A 17,954-nucleotide genomic window follows, 5' to 3' on the forward strand; every position below is an offset into this window, starting at 1 on the left:
TTATAGGTTCACCCCGTACTCGAGTGCATGTACGTTATAATGAATCTATACTATCATCATCGTTTATTATCTTTAGTGAATCGATAACCAAAAAGGGTAGAAACGAAAATAATATTTTAATATGATTTGCAAATATTTGTTATGCGATGAGCCATAACTAGTACTTGGAGTCGATGGTAATAAAGTGTAACAATGATGCCAAATACGTTAGTTTAGGGTTAATGATAAAAATAATAGTGAGGGTGACATATGCAACATAGTTCAAACTATCGTTTGATATTAGCGAAACGCACGAGTTTGCGGACTTGAGATCATCGGCTAGACCAGCGATTCCCGACTAGGGAGTCACCAACAATTTTTGGGGTCGCATCGTGTAAAAAAAAAATTATTTTAAATCAACAACAGCAAAAAAATCATTAAATTCAAAAAATATTAAAATTTACATAATTTTTATTTTTTTTTCTATTAATTAACGCTAATCGGCTTTTATAATTACTTTTTTATGTAAAATATATACATAAATAAATACAATAATAACAGTTTATATACAAACATTTTATAAAAATGTTTAATGCTTACATTACAAAGGGTCTTTAAAAATATTGGTAACATTATAGGGGGTCGCGAACTCAAAAATGTTGAGAACCGCTGGGCTAGACCGTACCTTGCGATCGTAGTGAACGGTTAGCCTCGTTGCATAAAAACATTAGAATACGGTCACGAGACAACAAGCATACGAAGTCATTGTTGTCTTCTAGTCCTCCGAACTTTTTTTTTTTTTTTTTTTTATTTTTAAATGCGATCTACGATCTATACCACGTGGCACAATAAGTAGATGTGAATGAGATTAGTATATATACAGATAGTTAAAAAAAAATACATCGTATCCTTAATAAAATTTGTACATAACACGTGAAAAATTTTGAGAAAAGCAGCCACCCATTAGTAACACTTTAATTTGCCTTAAATTTTTTTATATTTTTTTTTTTTTTTTTATATTTTCAGTTTTTTCAATTAATATTTATATTAATATTAGGCAACAATAGATCACGACACCATTTCCGTTTTAACCGTCTCGGCGGGTTACCAGGGATAGTAGGATTGGCAAGATTTCTGACAAGAGGATTGGGATGGGTTAAAGTGCGGAAGTGGAAACGTTTATAATATGCTTTAGCTTCTTCTGAGACTGTAGGCATTTTAAGATCTGTATGTATAGTGTGATTAGAGACATAGGGAGGGGCATTTACTAATTTGCGGAGTGCGATGTTTTGAAATGTTTGGATTTTGTTTATGTTAGTTTTTTTTGCGTTTCCCCAAAGCTGTAGGCCATATGTCCAAGCAGGCTTTAGTAGAGATTTGTAAATTAGTAATTTGGTATTGATGTGAGTATATTTATTATTATTGATGAGGTTTTTAAGTAGTCGAAGGCGTAAGTTTAGATTAATTTTTTTGGACTTAATATGCTGTGCCCAGGTCAGTCTTTTATCCATGGTTAAGCCAAGATATTTAACATTCGAAGCACTGGGAATCAGAGTATTATAATGTCCTCCGAACTAATCTATATTTTTGAAAATGTTTGTATGCAATGGACTTCTAGCACATACAAACATGATCATGGTTTTGGTTACAGTTGACCGTTATCTATAGCGATTTCTTATTTACGTCTGGTCAAGTGAAGAAGCCAAAGTTAAAAATAAAATATCACATTGTTAAAAGTCCCTTTCTCAAGTACTCTTGAGAATGCATAAATTTGCCTACTCTGAATGTACGATATACATGGTCCCAAATCAATTAGTCACGGGAGTAGAAAAACATAAATTTTATGCTTCAATCCTCAATGAGCAATTTTTCAGTGTCAAGAGACCATTAACTAGGTTTAGAAAACAATGAGAATTTCTCCTCTTACAGTCCGATAATTTTTGTATAAACTTACTTCATTAAGTCTATATATTTTTCGTAAACTTTACTTTTTACGAGTAGTTGAATATTTGTTCGTGCCTAGTCTAATTTACACAGAAATAACTGTAAGCATTGAAAAGATTTATTGCCAACTATAATTTTAAATTGTTTTAACTTTTATATACGTGCAGAAACTACTGTACAATTAACGATTTGAGCATTCGGGACAAAAAATTGATTCGTATGATTTTTAGAGTCGTTTAATTGCTCCGGTCGAAAAATTACATAGTTATAGCTACAATATGGCACGTACGAATAAAATATCAAAACGATAACAGCAATCAAATCATGCTTGATTTGTAAATAATGTCGAATGAAATGTGAATAGGTCACAGCAAGTTAATATTTCTAAGCCTTTAAAATTGTCAATTGATCATTGGAAATAACAGCTATTGATAATAGTATTATAAATTAGCCGTCATAAAAAGTGATTTTTATTGTATAGTTTGGAGTATATTTTATTTTTTTCATTATTTTTTTTTTTTTTTTGTTTATTTGCAACACATCTGTTACGTTGCACAGAAGCGATTAAGTTTATTAAATTCGTTCTTATAATAGTTATTTTTTCTCTTTCTTAAAAATGCGACTGTTCTAAATGGTTGAACGATTAGATTGAATCGGTTTTATTTATACCACAGTCAATGACACGCAAAAGCAACGTCGATCGCACTCTCTCTCCTCTATACATATACATATACATATATATATATATATATATATATATATATATATATATATATGTGTATGTGTACGTTTGTTTATTTGTCCCCGTCACCGCCGTTATGTCCAAATATTGGAACCGGTCGTTATCTCATCGTTTTACAAACGGACTGTTTAATTTTCCGGTTAAGAACTAGAAGTTATTCGGGACACTTAGCCAATGATTAATACTACCCAATGATCGGCCAAACGCAGTCGTGTTGGTTTTCTAATTTTTTTCTCCGCACATAATAACGGTACGACGTTTATGTAATATCGTCGAATTCAATCGCGCACGTTTGCGTTAATCGCCGTGCACGTGAGGTCCGTAGATCCATGATGGATTTCCCTCGGTCCAGTGGCGACACCGTCGTTAAACGGGGTTGGTTGAAAACGCGTATTGCCACGAGAACCGCGTGAAAAACTGCGTATCGATCGGCCGAATCGGGGGCTGGACACGAGTGATAATGTTAACGAACCGGTCGGTTTGTCGCGCGCATAAAAATATGGCCTTTTTTCATATTCGTAACACCCAGAGGTGGAACTAGGAATTTTCACGCCGGGGAAAGTACGCTCTATCATAGACTAATAATCAAATACTCTTCTCGAGAATTTTTTTTTAATAATTAATATACAATCATACTTATTGAGTTTTAACCTAACATCGGTATTTAACAAATTTAAAAATATCAAATTAGTTGTTAATAATTACAAAAATTACATCCTCTAAAATTTTTCGCCCGGGGAGGAATCTTCGTCTTCCACCCCCTAGTTCCGCCTTTGATAACAGCACGCGTCTGGACAGACGTGTACGCCGTGCATGGCGGTGAGCTCCACGCAAAAGTTAATCGGACGATTCCGATGCACGTTTCATTAAAAACGTTCATTTATAACTACGGGTACGTATACCCGCAGATGTTTAGTTCGATTAAAAACTATATCGTACTGCGATTTAATAATCATTTCGTTAATCGTTTCGCGAACAGTTATCGAACACTTGGTATTTTTTTTTTCGAATTTCTTCAAATAAACTTAACCGTAATCACACACATACACACAAACACGCGCACGCGCGTACACAATCATCGTACAATCTACAGCTATTATGTATCGTAACCGTTCACGTTCGAGTCGAGCCAATTCGACGAGTTGTTATTGGAAACTCGCGGTAAACTCATGAACATATGGACGTGGACTTCCCGGTTTATTCAATGTGTTTACGGTGTTGTTGTTGGTCTCATGTTTATCTATGAATCTATATTATTAACAGTTAAATGCGTCAAATTCACGACCGAGAAAATTACACGAGCACATAGTAACAGCATTATTGAAATCACTGTGCTCAAGCTGTACGCGAGTTACCAATTATTCGTTGTCCGGTAGACGATAGTCGAAATTCCATTTATATTCGTTCGCGTATCATCGATGTGCTGTCATGTGTTCTGTAACGTTATAACTAGAACTCGGATTTATATTAATTTGCATGTTTGCACTATGTGTATGAACGTTTATGGAGATTTAAAATTTCAACGATTCATATCACACTGAATTTAAACACCAAATTTTATACTGCATATTTGTTCATAAATGCATATAATATGCGTATATTTAATGGGTTTTTAATAAATTAATAAAATATAATAGTTGAAAAAAATTGTTTAAGTTGTCTATTCGTTTTCTGAGTGCAGGTAACTTCAAATGATCTAAAATATTTATTTTTAGTTTTTTTTTTTATTTGTATCCTCGTTTTTAAGTTTCTTAAAAGTTTTAGATTGATTTAAAATATTTGAAATATAAAGCAGTGGATATTATCTTTGTATTTGTTTTTGATAAAATATAAAATATTTAGAATTTTATTTGGTATAAAAGTGTGGTTTTTTTTTTTTAAAAAAATACATTTTATAAAATGTAACATAATGCATATTATTGTATATTTAGCCACTCTTTCTTTGCATATTTGCATCATATTTGACACTTTTTAAATGCATATAAATCCGGGCTCTAGTTATAACGAAAAAATAACATAATCGTACTCGCCGCCGCACTACGCGTTGTTTATTTGAATCGTTTAGGTCGGAAATGAATTTGCAACGGGAAACTCGTTTTGGCCTACCATTTGTTCAATATTTTAGATGTTTTAAGGTACATTAATGACGCTCAACGTAATCTCGGTACATTAGGAACATCAGTAATAATAATAATATGTAACGAAACGTGAATAAAACGCGTACAACATTAAATGCTGTATGTTTTCGTTTTATTTTTTTTTATCTTTTTTAGCATTTAAATATTCTTGATATTATTGTTCACCGTAAACTATGCGTAACACGCTGAACATAACGGTTCTCGTAAAATGTTTTTTTTTTTGGGAATGGCAATTTTACACTTTTAAAATCGTGTGTTAGTAATGAAATTATTGTTATCAGACGAGTGTCTTACAGTTTAGAAACGCGTATGTAATAGTATATTTTAATATAGATAAAAAATGTTTAAAAAGTATTTTAAATTCAATTGATTTTATTATTAATCGTACAATTGTTTTTAAAATAGAAGCATTCATAATCAATTAAAGTTCAAAAAATGCTGAAAAAAAAATTAAATAAATTAAACACCACCCAAAAATAAAAATTAATGTTCAATGTACTAGTAACAATGTTTAGATACTTTAAATAATTATTGAGAGTTTTCAGTATTAATATAAATTCATATAAGGATTCGTTGAAATAATTGAATGCCAACTTGTATTTATCCATAAATGTTCTTACAATTGTTTGAACATTTGTCTTCCAATATAAATGTTAAGCGTGAGGTCGAAAAACTGTCACATTTATACATCCGTTCAAATCGTAATAAGTACATAATATAATTATAATAAATATGATTTCTAGGAGGCGTTCCGGTCAAAATGATCATTCGATATTAAAAACTAGCTGAATCCGTGCACTTCGTAGCCCGTTAAAAATCCTATATAATCTCTTATATGTTTCAAACTGTGTGTTAAATTCGTTGTCTGTGATTACGTTAGCAGTATATTTTTATATTTTATATTTTTACACAAAATATCAATAAAGTCGTTTAATGACATAGACGCACGTACCATGGAAATAAATAATAAAAAATAATAACAAATTCAGGAATAATAATTTCTTTCGCACTACTTTATTATTATTATTGAAACTAATAGCAACCATCTGTAAACAAAAATGTCCATCATAAATCTCAAATTGTCTATTTGAACATCTTCCGGGGTTGAGCCTATCACTTTTTAACTTAGTCTATCTTCTGCCCATAGGTCTAATATATTTCTGTCCCAAATTTCGTTGTAATCGGCCCAGCCTTTTTTAAAATGCACAAAGGGCTGACAGAAATCCATTTGTATGTATATAGATTCAATTAAAAGCATCATAGGATATAACTTCTTTTTCCCACCTTAACGTTTTTATTCTTTTTCAACTGATTATTATATTTTTCTATTTTTAAGTGTTGGTATTTGTCCTATTGTATTCTATAAACATTTTTTGACCGAAGAAAATATTTTGAAATACATTCAATTATGATGCTAAGACGAATTTTCGCTAGTTACTTTTTCGTTTTTCCAGTATTCAGATTATGTGTTATTTTATATTAATACTAGGTACCGAAAAATACATATTTATTTTGAAAAAACAATGGGAATTTTTATTAATTGTTATTATTTTTATCGTACAACATACTCGTAAAATCTATAATATTTATTTTTAAAATCATACAGTTAATATAATATTTACAGAGTGATCGATCTGTTCAGTCACGGTTTGATTTGTTAGGCGAAAAAATGTACACGGAGTTAAAATGATAGGAAAAATATTTACTTCTTCGCCAATAATTTTGTATTCACACCGTTGTTCAGTACATCGTCAATTTCCATTATGAATTTAAACAAAAAAAAAACAAAAAAACTGTTTGCCATACACCTATAAAATCTACTTAAGAATGTGTACATTGCCGAAATACGAGGATATGACAAAATGTATTGGCAAACATGATGACGATGTGAGTTATCACTAGAGCAAAAAAGTGATGATGATAATTGCCAACCGTTACATGTGATCGCTAAAGAATAAAATATATCCATCTGAACCAGAAGATTATAGATATTGTTTACAAAAATAAAATATAAAACTAATAATAACCTCACGATGTTAACTACTAACTATGCAAATATTTCAGGAATATTTTTTTTCCATGGTTTACCTGTGTCGTCGGGCGAAAAGGAACGCTCAGTATCATTTCCCTGAACGGAATGATTGACAACGCGCTGTTGTATACTTGATGAGTTGGCAGCTGTAGGGCTTCTGATATAGGCCTAAATTTTGGTAATCGGTAATTCTTCATGTATGTGGGTATGGCGATCTTGTACGTGGTTTCCACTTCGTTTTCGCCTTCGTATCTTCCTTCCAAAGGACTAAACCTGTGATACGAAGACATAAATATTCGATTAAAACATTTATCCGATTATGTTTGCCAGATTGTGTCAGTAATATTCGCATACAATTGTAATGTTCCTAAATTATTAATGTCATTATTTTAATAATAAGTAATTAGAACTATGTAGTCTAATATAAGAAAGTTTAAAGTTTCAAAAGCTATTTCGTGAGCACATAAGGTTTATGCGTGTTAATGAAATCATATTAGAATCATTCGGTTATGATCCAAGTGCATTAAGATACAGACAATTTAATTTAATATTAATTGTATCCGTCGATTAACAAAATAAAAACAATTTAAAACCGATTAATTATTACTAAGAACTCAAGAGTGTAATGAAAATTATTTTTGTACTTTTAGTTCAGTTTTGCACTAATACTCATAATATATTTTACCGATTAACGTAAATTGAATTAATTTTCGTCATACTGCTGGGTCATAATTTATACATTATTCAAATAATTATATTTTCACGTTATTTCTCCAATTTTTATTTCATGATGTTTACTAATTGATTTTGTACTGACATTTATATGGTATACAGAGAGGATATTTTATCAAACGACAAACATTTTCTCAGTATATTTTGTTGTTTTTAAAATAAACAATTTATATTCAAAAATAATTTGAAAACATATTATCTTATATCAAATCGATTCTTAAAGTTTTCAATTGTATTTCGACGGTAACTTTTATTTTACTGTCCACACACACACCGAAGTGACATAATTCTCTGAAAAAAGTTGATTATTTAATTATTGAAATTATTATTTGCTTTTTGCGCTCCTCCTGTCCTCGTAAATTAAATCGCATTTTTATTGGATTACGTTTAGATGACGTTGGGTGCACTGTCGCGTTGAATATTTTCATTTCGTGAAAACGTTCGACACAAGAAAAAAAAAAGAAAAACGAGTTCGTCGGTCGTCGCCGTTCAAGTACCGGAAACAAATTTTCAAGATAAAACGTCTTACCGCGTTACTGGTGTAAATCTACTTACCTGTTGTCCGGCGTGTGGATCATTTTCAGTATGGAGTTCGAGAGTTCCGGATCGTTGCGCGGGCTCCGGTGATACGACTCTTTGGGCCTGGCCTCGAACAGTATGCCGTCTGGCACGGAGATCCCTTCCTTGTTCAACATGTTTAGCGCCAACCGGTCGGCCCGGAACGCCGAGTCCGGTATTTTGCCGCCGAAGTATGGCAACAGGTTCTCGTGGAAAAGCTGACGCTTTTGCTGCGAACAAACCAAAACGTGAATCATGAAACTAATCAAAAATCGACCGAGACAATAGAGGTCGAGAGAGTGTTTTTAAACCGGATTTCGATCCATTACCGGTGAAAACCGACAAGCGAAATACGTCGAAAAACCAACCGATCTCGGAGCACAATTATCTTACGGATGTACTATAGCGGTAAAAAAGTAGTAAAATCTATTGCAGTATTGTGCAAAAATAATAGCGAAAATTGCGCTAAAAATATTAAAAATTGTACTAAAAAATTTCAATAGCATTCAAACTTACTTAGCAATAAATTTATGCGGTAGAAAAAAAGTTCCAAATGCAACAACATTCGTGACCTAATAAATTATACATACCCCTTCATAGTCTTCTATTTCAATAGTCTTCAACCTTTTTTATATTTTTACTTTAATTAGGTATAAGTGTACGAGAGAGCAGTGTTTATTCTCATGTTCTAGAAATATAAAATATTTCCTACGGTTTCTGTCTGGTATATTCGAGAATAATTTTATCGGATATCATATGACATACACTCTATCATCAGACTAATTCATAGAAGTTCTATCTCAATATTGTCTATTTTTCATGTGGGACAAAAAACGTATTATTGACTCAAAAATAAGAATACTTAAAATAAATGTGTTTAATAAATGTATTTGATTATTTATGTTAACAGTAAAATTAGTAATTAGGAGAAATTTTTAATTGTATTAGGATCTCTTCTTATACTAAATTGATTAATAAAAACATCTTAACATAAATATTATTATGGAACTTAAAATATCATAAAAGAATAAAGTATTATTTTTGAGGCAACATGCTTTTAAATGATGCGTTATTATTAATTTTATTTGAAAAAGTCATAAGCAAAAAAATTTCATTTTTGGAGATAGAACTGTTACGAATTAGTCTGACGATATGTATTATGAATGAATATGAGTTTTTTAAATTTTAAACAGAAGGCTTATCGCGACCCAAAATTGGGTCCTGACCCACCAGTTGAACACTACTGCTCCACTTCGATAACGATTTTATACGTGTTTACGTGCCCAAAACGAACGCGTTCATTGTCGATTTTTCACCGTCCAAAAAGTCCGTTCAACTTGAACGCTTTATTCGTAAGAAAAAACGGTTTTCTCTCAAACAGTGAATACATCGTTTCCAAGGTAATAATAATCATTGATTCGTCAATATTTTTATGCCTCCTGCAGTCTTCTAATAATGGAGCGCGTATTATCATCGCTTCATTATCACTGTGGCGGATGAGTATAAAATTCATCACGATCAAGCTACGATGACGGCTATGTAGAAAGTACGAATAAAGAATAAAGGATTAACCAATAATTGGACACCTACTGAAAACGAAATTACTTCCTGTGTATACATATACTCTGATCAGTGAACCGTATGGAAAATTGACCAAAGTATAATCCTCCCAGCACTCTTCGGTATCGCGAAAAGAGAAAAAGAAAAACGAAACACAAGACGAGATAAGATATTGTACATTATTTCGCTATCCAGCGATTCCATTCCACTTGTTGCTCGCTATTTTCTATAAGGCTTTTTTACGACCATTCATCACTGAATTACACGTATTTTTCCGAAACGTACTGCACCCTCTTAAAGTACTTCGATTATCGAAATAGAGATACAATAAATAAATATCATTAAAAACGTATCACGTGACTATCAGTTAATGACGGGATAACAACAATATAATATTATGGACATTATGTAAAAATGTAAAATAAAACCTCACCAGAAGTGTTTTCGACAATGTGTCATTGGGTGCGAATAAGTATATATACATAACCAATACACTGTTGTTGAAATATCATTTGTGTACATGTTAAATTGACATTGACGTATTTTCAAAACAACGCCCTCGTTACATATTATGTATACTGTAATGGAAATGTTATTGTATTGCGTTTGAATAAGCAAATGTCAGGTACAACGTTTGGTTTGCTTGAGAGAAGATTCCGATTTATGTTCGTTTTTCACAGACAAGCACTAAATCGTCGTCGTCTTACTACATCATATACATATATTTTAGTGCCCAAATTTCAGACCGAAAAGGATTTTATTACAAGAATACATGTGCTGACAACTCTTGTCGTATTTTGGCTCTAAGAATAAGAAAAATGTGATTTAATGGATATATAACATAATCAATAACTTCATATAATTGTACGAATATTTTCCTAATTGCTTGGCAGGCCCAACTAGAGGATGTGGAAGCACTCAGATATTTTCTGAATGGTGCAACGTGTAAATAAAAATCTGTATGTTATATCAATACGTTAACGCGTTCAGGAAATAAGTACCTATTCATTTCTTCATCGTCTAAAGTTTTCCATTTTGTAAATAAAAATTAAAATCTGGAACGATTTAGGTAGAATGTAAATAATGAGATAAATAATTATGAATCCTGACTACAATAAAATATTGAAACATGTATTATCTCAGAAGTTGGTTGAGTTTATGTATCATAATATTATATTTTTTTCAAATTTGCAGTCTATGATTTTTATTTGATTTGGAGCAGTTTTTCTGTTTTTTTATTAAATAAATGTTATAAAAAATAAGAAATTTTATGTTTATAAACAAAAAAAAAAAAAAAAAAAAGAAAGATAAAAAACAAAAATACAGCTTATTTTTAATTTTTTTTTTTTTTTTATAAAAAGATTGGTTGATCAATTAAAGGACCTACATTTAAATATGATACAATATACGTGTATATCGTATGGCGTTGAAATTAATCACGTAACGTAAGAATTATATGGTGTGAAACATAGTGGCAACTATGAGAGTTAGAAAAGATTCTAGTTAAAAAATAATCGATATTTCGTTTCAAAAGATATTAAATAAATATGATATAATACATTGCAATGATACTTGTTTAAAAGTAGAACATTATTTGTTTAGCCGTCGGTCCATGATATGGGATAATGTTACATAGGCTATATGAAACCAATAGCTTTTCCTAAAGGTTACGTGATGTCTATATCAAAGTATGAAATAACAGCAAATTAGATATGACGAAAGATTAAATAATAACCCTAAAAGAGAATTATTCCTATAATGAGATAACATTCTGAAACGTCTTCATCTGATTATTTTATTGCATGACGTCGATCCATAGTGAGTTTTTAGCATTAAGACTCACTAAAGGTTAGAGTGAACTTATTTATTAAATAGTATGGTATCGTTGACACGATGGGTCTTGAATAATAACAAAATATAGTTGTCAGTAATAAATATAATACAATATTTTCACTAATTTAAAGAGTACTGAATACCTTAGCCGGATCAAATTGGAATAAATCGAATTTCTTTTTCACAAGCTAGTCGTATATAAATATTTATTTATAACAAATTTAAAAATATTTATCATTTCGATATGCGTATACGCAGTCAAAAATGTGTTTTTTTAAATAGCAACACCTATTTTGAAAACCATTTACGAATAGGTCTATTTTTTTAATGTAATTTTGTTGTATCAATTATGGTTCCAAAATCAAAATTGAGTGTATAAGCAACCCTAACCTAGCCTTTTTAATTAAAAAAAAAAAAAATTAACATTCATTAAAATGCATAAAGTGGTTTATAATTATTTATTATTGTTCCATTTAGAATTAAAAGTTTTATAAACAAAATTAATATAATATAGATACTATGTTATTTATTAAAAATTGATTCAACCATAAGTAAACTAAAACTTAAAGTTTCATATTTTCATTAATATTATTTTCTTTGGGTAGTCTATGGACTACGTTTACAATATATGATCCAGGTTTGATCTGCAATATATCTATTTTAATGAAATGTGTGTGTAGTGGATTGACGTGGGCGAATGGTACCAACCTGAGTATTGTTTAGCATACTTTTCTGTTGACTTAACAAATTTCTATTGCATACACTAAAAATTAAAAGCAAATGCACATTTTCTCGGGTTTAGTAAATTATTAATTTTAATTATTTATTTATTTATTTATTTAATTGTTTATTTTAATTATTAATTATTGTTTTTAATTATTAGTATGTTGTTAGTATATTAATATTATTTATAATACTTTTAAAAAAAGTACCTAAAAAATATTCAAAAGGAACATATAATAAATGATTATAAATGTTTTTATGTATTTTAATGAAACATAAAAATGTATTATTTTTTTTAAAATTGAAATGGCTTTTACGAGTCTTGTACGAGTTTTTTCAGTCAGTTTTGAATTTAGAACCATAGTTGACATATAATAATTTAAAAATATAGGCATATGTGTATATTGTGCTCAAAATAGGTGTAACTATTATAAAAAAAAAAAAAATTGTACTGTATATGCACATACCAAAATAATAAAATGTTGAAATATCCCTATAAATGTGTATTTGTATACAATTATTTTGTAAATCGTTGAACACACGGTGTATACTAATTATATATAGTTTTATAAACATCAAAGACTCAAACGTTATTGAACCATATTTCATCAAAGAACGAAAGGTCTTAACATTTGAGTTGGAAGTAAGAAAGAAAAAAAATCGACCATGGATTTATTGAACAGCGGAATTTTAATTAAGATCAATCGCTATTAGTGCCATAAAGTATCATTGGTGTGGATTTTTTTAGAAACGTGTTTTTTGATGAGTAATGCGCAAAGGAAAACGATGGATTTCGAAAAACTAAATAACATGAAAACAACGTGGTAACGCGTTTGCGCACGAATGATATCACGGTAGAAACGGCTCTAATAATTCGAACAAATTACGCACCTTGGCGATGAAACGGAAATGATTTTCGGGGTCGAAGAACGAGACGATACAGGACGTTTAATGATGGTGAATGATCCGTAGCGGCCGAGAGTATCCGGAACACGAATATGACGTGAATAGGAGGAAGGAGCTTGGAAAGGCTTTGCTCTTTAACTCGTTAAAATTTTTATCAAACGTTTAAGTTTTTTCAATTTTTTAGTAATTTATTTTATTTATTTAGTATATACAAAAACAATTAAAATTTTTAATCATACTTGAATGAACGTCGGACCCAACTTGAGTACTGCCTGAAAAGCACTAAAAATGGTCCCTAGCCGACTTTTCTCCGTACGTAAATCGGTATGTGGTGATGTAGGGTCGTATGCAGATCGGTGTTAAGTTAACCCCACTTTCTAGACATGTAAGCTTTAGTTGTACCTATGGACACGACTGACACAACGACGGGCTCGGGCGCGGTGGACGGATGACGAGTAAGGACGTTTTGTTCCTTCGCTTAGGGTCGGGTATGTTAAGGGCAGTGACGTAATTTGAGGTTTTTCTATTTATTTAACTGCCGACTCGACGGTTCATTTTAACAAAGCGTCGATTTATTAATGATTTGTATTTTATACTCAAGCATCCGTTTAGTACACGTTTAATTTTTGCGTTTCGTAAAATATCAATAGCTTTATAAAATACATATTTATATTTTGATGATGCGTCGACATTAGAATAGTTAAACTCTGGACCAAAGTTACCCGACCAATGAGTTACGACCCGACATTGGGTGACTGTTCGTAAACTAACGCCGAGAAAAATATCTTGGTTTCCAAAATAAAAATTTCAGAATCGAGTTGTGCAGTATTGCGTTAAAATATATGATAAAATATCTTGTAATAAAATTATTAGTGATTTTATTATATTGAGGCATAAAAGTTTTTTATCTTCTTCTTCGGAAGGCCGTCTATTCAACACGAAGATCATTTACGGGCTGCCTCAGCGTAAGGATCGAGATACGGAAAGGACTGTGGTAAACGCACGAATTTCGAGTTACACACACTTTCGAAATGACGCTACTGGCAAAGGGTGTGTACACTCACCAGTGCCGGATTACCCATTTGGCAGAGTAGGTGCCCACCTTAGGGCATCACTTATTTAAGGGGGTGAGGGGGCTGTGAAAACGGAAAACTATATATATTTTTTTTAATTTAATAATACTTGTATTTTATTTACGAATTTACGGGACCAAAGTTATTATGAAATATAATATATATTAAGTTGTAGGTGTTTTATACGGTAATAATAATAAAATTGATTGAAAAAAAAAATAGAAACAATATAACGATTGATTAATTTTTCTTGCAAATAAAAAATGTAACAAACACGATTTTATTTATTAATAATAGTCGGTTATTTAATAAAGCTGTTTATTTTAAATATTGGATAGTAACGTTAAAGATGTACGTAAAAAATAATTGTTTAGGGCCTACAAACGTTTAACCCGGCACTGACACTCACCTTTCTCGACGATCGCGTCACGTGGACGAGCATGAAAGCAAGCAACGTCACGCGGACCGCAGTGGACGGCCAGCTGCGGCGATCCGGTCGCATGGCCGCGGCCAAGGGGTCGATCCGACGCGTCCACCGTCGGCGCGGTTTCACGGTCGGTTTTCGCGGACGATTGGAAGTTGGCGCGAAAATAATAATAAAAATAAAAATCAAAAATCCTTAAGGCGTGAACGGACCGGACGACGTGCGCACGAGAAAATCGACTGCCGCGGCGCGTTCGCGTCGGGCGACCGGACGGCATCGGACCGGTGGGAACGGCTTCCGCCGTGCCGGAAGTGGGGGTTGGTGCGCCGGCAATGTTGTGTTTTCGAATTCTTCGCGAGTTACAATTTTTCTGCGGAAAAGAAGAGGGGGGATCGCGTATAGTTATAAAACAAAAATAAATAAATACGTGCAAGTTACGAGTCGACAACGAAAACTACGGCAAACGCAAGAAAAACGGTTTACGACCGCACGATTTGCGTTGATGTCGCTCCATAACAGGTCTTACGACTTTTGGTGACCATTTCGATTTCTTCCGGTGAGACCCGACCACTGGACGGTGGTGACGCGAGACCGTGTGGTGTTGCCCCGACAACGTTTGAAAACCTCGGCGAACACTACGACGTACCCGCGCGGACGATGGGACACCGGTCACGTCCGGCACGACATTACAGCGGCGTATTTAGGAATTGTTATAGGGAGGGTATGGACCATTGAATGGCATACATAAATGTAACCTTTTGGTGTTTTTCAAAAAATTCTCACTAAATGCAGTGTAATAATAATATAATTATTTATTATTTGCAATTATAATACAAAATCAAGTTTTCTATGCTATACTATTGCTAGTTTATCAATTACTTCATCAGTATTTATGTCTATTGTCCAACAAAGTGATACAAGTGCTAGTTCGTTAAGACTGGTGAAACCCAAAAGCGCAAATCATCTAATTTTTTTCGATAGACCAAAAGCGCAAATTCATTTTGCACTTTTGTACCTTAGTAGTGGGATAAAAGCGCAAAAATAAATATTTTACCCGTTACACTATAAGTTTTATTTTAAGATTATTAATAATTACTACACATCGTAAAGAAACATTTTATCATGTAGATGAAGAATCAAAAATTGTAATTTTCACAACCAAGAGTAATTTTATATACAGTTAATGTTCTACATAAATAAATGTACGTTCAAGTGGTGTATTGTATATTACCATCCAAAACAACTGATATTTGTGCCAAAATGTTGCATTTAATAAAAACATTAATTTACTATGTAATTCGATCACAATATGATAGATAAAAAAAAATAAAAAAAAAATATCTAAAATAAAATAATCATTCATTAAAAACACAAATAATCTTAACAGAGGACCGATTTAATAAAATAACAATATAAAACAATATAATAAAACATAAACAATTTTGCAAACATTTGTCTTTTATACAATAGTCAAAATGTATGAGCTAATATAAAGTATAAGGTCAAGTCAATAAAAAATAGTGTTTTGAGGTAGGTCAAGTTTTCTTTTTTTTTTATATATCTTTTGAGAAAATTTTACGTAAAAAAAAAAAAATAGAGAATTTATTTAAAATACCAAACAATTATTATTCAATTTATATTTATTTAAATGTGATTTCTAAATTGCGTTGGGTAACAATAATTATTTAAATAATTTCAAATTTAAATTGACTGTGACGATCTGATAACAAAATTTTTTTACACATTAAGAAACTTCGACACTTACCGAAATCTATAATGTTGTAGTCCTAATGTAATAATATTAAAAATTATAATTATTAATAACTATAATGTTTATAGTCCTTTGTATAACGCACTACTTAGCAATCATATATTTTATTTTTATAAAAGTAATTTCATAACTTATTTCTCTGGAGATTAAGATTTCAATTAAAAAGTAGTTTGTCACGCTACATATTGTTATCTTTATGTCGATCAATCACAGTACTCTTGTATTAATACAATTAATAAAACAATATAGTATCTGATGATGATGACTTCAAGCTGTTTCAGCTAATTAGCCATTTTATTGATTCTTCTCCTATTAAATTCGAGTTATCTCCATTTAATCTTTGATTTAATCTAACATACAACAATTACGTCCGACTGATTCCATAAATTGTGATTCCTATCAAAGATTAATCTATATTATTCAGATGTATCTCTGGCAGTGAGAACAAATACATTTATTGTTTTCAACAGTATAGTTGTATTCGTAACAGATATAAATAAACCCATATTGCATTTAGATGTTTTCTAGCTTCTAACTAAATAATTATTTTCGATAAGGAAATTTTGAAGTTTGGCCTCTTAAAAGTTTTGTAATCTTATTAATAAGTTTACGTATGAATCGAAGATTTATAATTTGATTTAATAATTAACCGTAGAGCAATAACCAGTGAGATACAGTACGTAAGAATATTTTTTATTTATTTTAAGTTACTACTTATATACCATGGAAGTTAAGAAAAATAACTAAAATTAGTTCTTGTATGGTAAGCGTTTAAACTAATTTATTCAGTAATATAATCGTATAGTCGACTCTCGACTTAGTGTTCCGATCCAACTTAAGTTCTCATATAATATCACACGTATGTTTTGGTACTTCTTATTTATGCATTTTTAATGCATATATTATATACTATAAGTGTATTACTAGAATTAATAATGAAATCAATGAACACATATCGATGGTAATTGCACCGTAATTGAAAGAGAACGATCGACTAATTGACGGTTCAACAACCCATAGACTCTCTTTGTTCATCGATGCTCTGACTGCATGGGTCGTCATATACAAATAGAATGTAAGTATATAAGTATAAGTTATTTTATCAACTAATAATATTTAGAATTTTATGCACTCGGAAAGTGTTTACTTTGTCGTCAACATTCCGATAAGCTATCCATACAAATTCGTTGATGTGATGGAAAGTAAAAATTGACCCGAGCACTTCTCATTCTACTTAATATGTTGAGCTTAATTTTAATTTAAAAAGCATCGCAATTTTTTTTTTGAACTGTATAAATTGTGAATATCATTTTCAAACCATATAATTTGAAAGTCATGAATTTAATTGTACTACTATTATTAATTGCGTTAGAGTTAAAAACTAAATTAAAATACCTATCTATTTTATCCTTATAGCACGTGAATCGATTCATTAGGTAAAAATAACCTAACCTAACCTATCTTAGTCTGTGATATCCATGGATCGTAGTAAGTTGTAGGAGACGTAGACCGAGGCGAGAATCGAAAATCGAACTAATG

General features: G+C 31.2%; 1 protein-coding gene across 1 annotated transcript in view; it reads right to left on the minus strand.

The window, feature by feature from the left end:
- The window catches only part of LOC112679380, a 30,626-nt gene extending 15,736 nt beyond the window's left edge, over positions 1-14,890 (minus strand). Inside the window, exons 1-3 of the mRNA XM_025549164.1 lie at positions 14,630-14,890; positions 8,123-8,355; positions 6,892-7,108 (exon numbers count right to left, since the gene is read on the minus strand). Coding sequence (XP_025404949.1) covers positions 6,892-7,108; positions 8,123-8,355; positions 14,630-14,722 — 543 coding nt within the window. The 5' untranslated portion in view covers positions 14,723-14,890. The remainder of the gene's footprint in view (positions 1-6,891; positions 7,109-8,122; positions 8,356-14,629) is intronic.
- Between the last annotated feature and the right edge of the window lie 3,064 nt (positions 14,891-17,954).

The sequence above is a fragment of the Sipha flava genome, unplaced genomic scaffold, assembly GCF_003268045.1.
Source record: "Sipha flava isolate LNK unplaced genomic scaffold, YSA_version1 134_pilon_pilon, whole genome shotgun sequence".
Classification (NCBI taxonomy): Eukaryota; Metazoa; Arthropoda; class Insecta; order Hemiptera; family Aphididae; genus Sipha; species Sipha flava.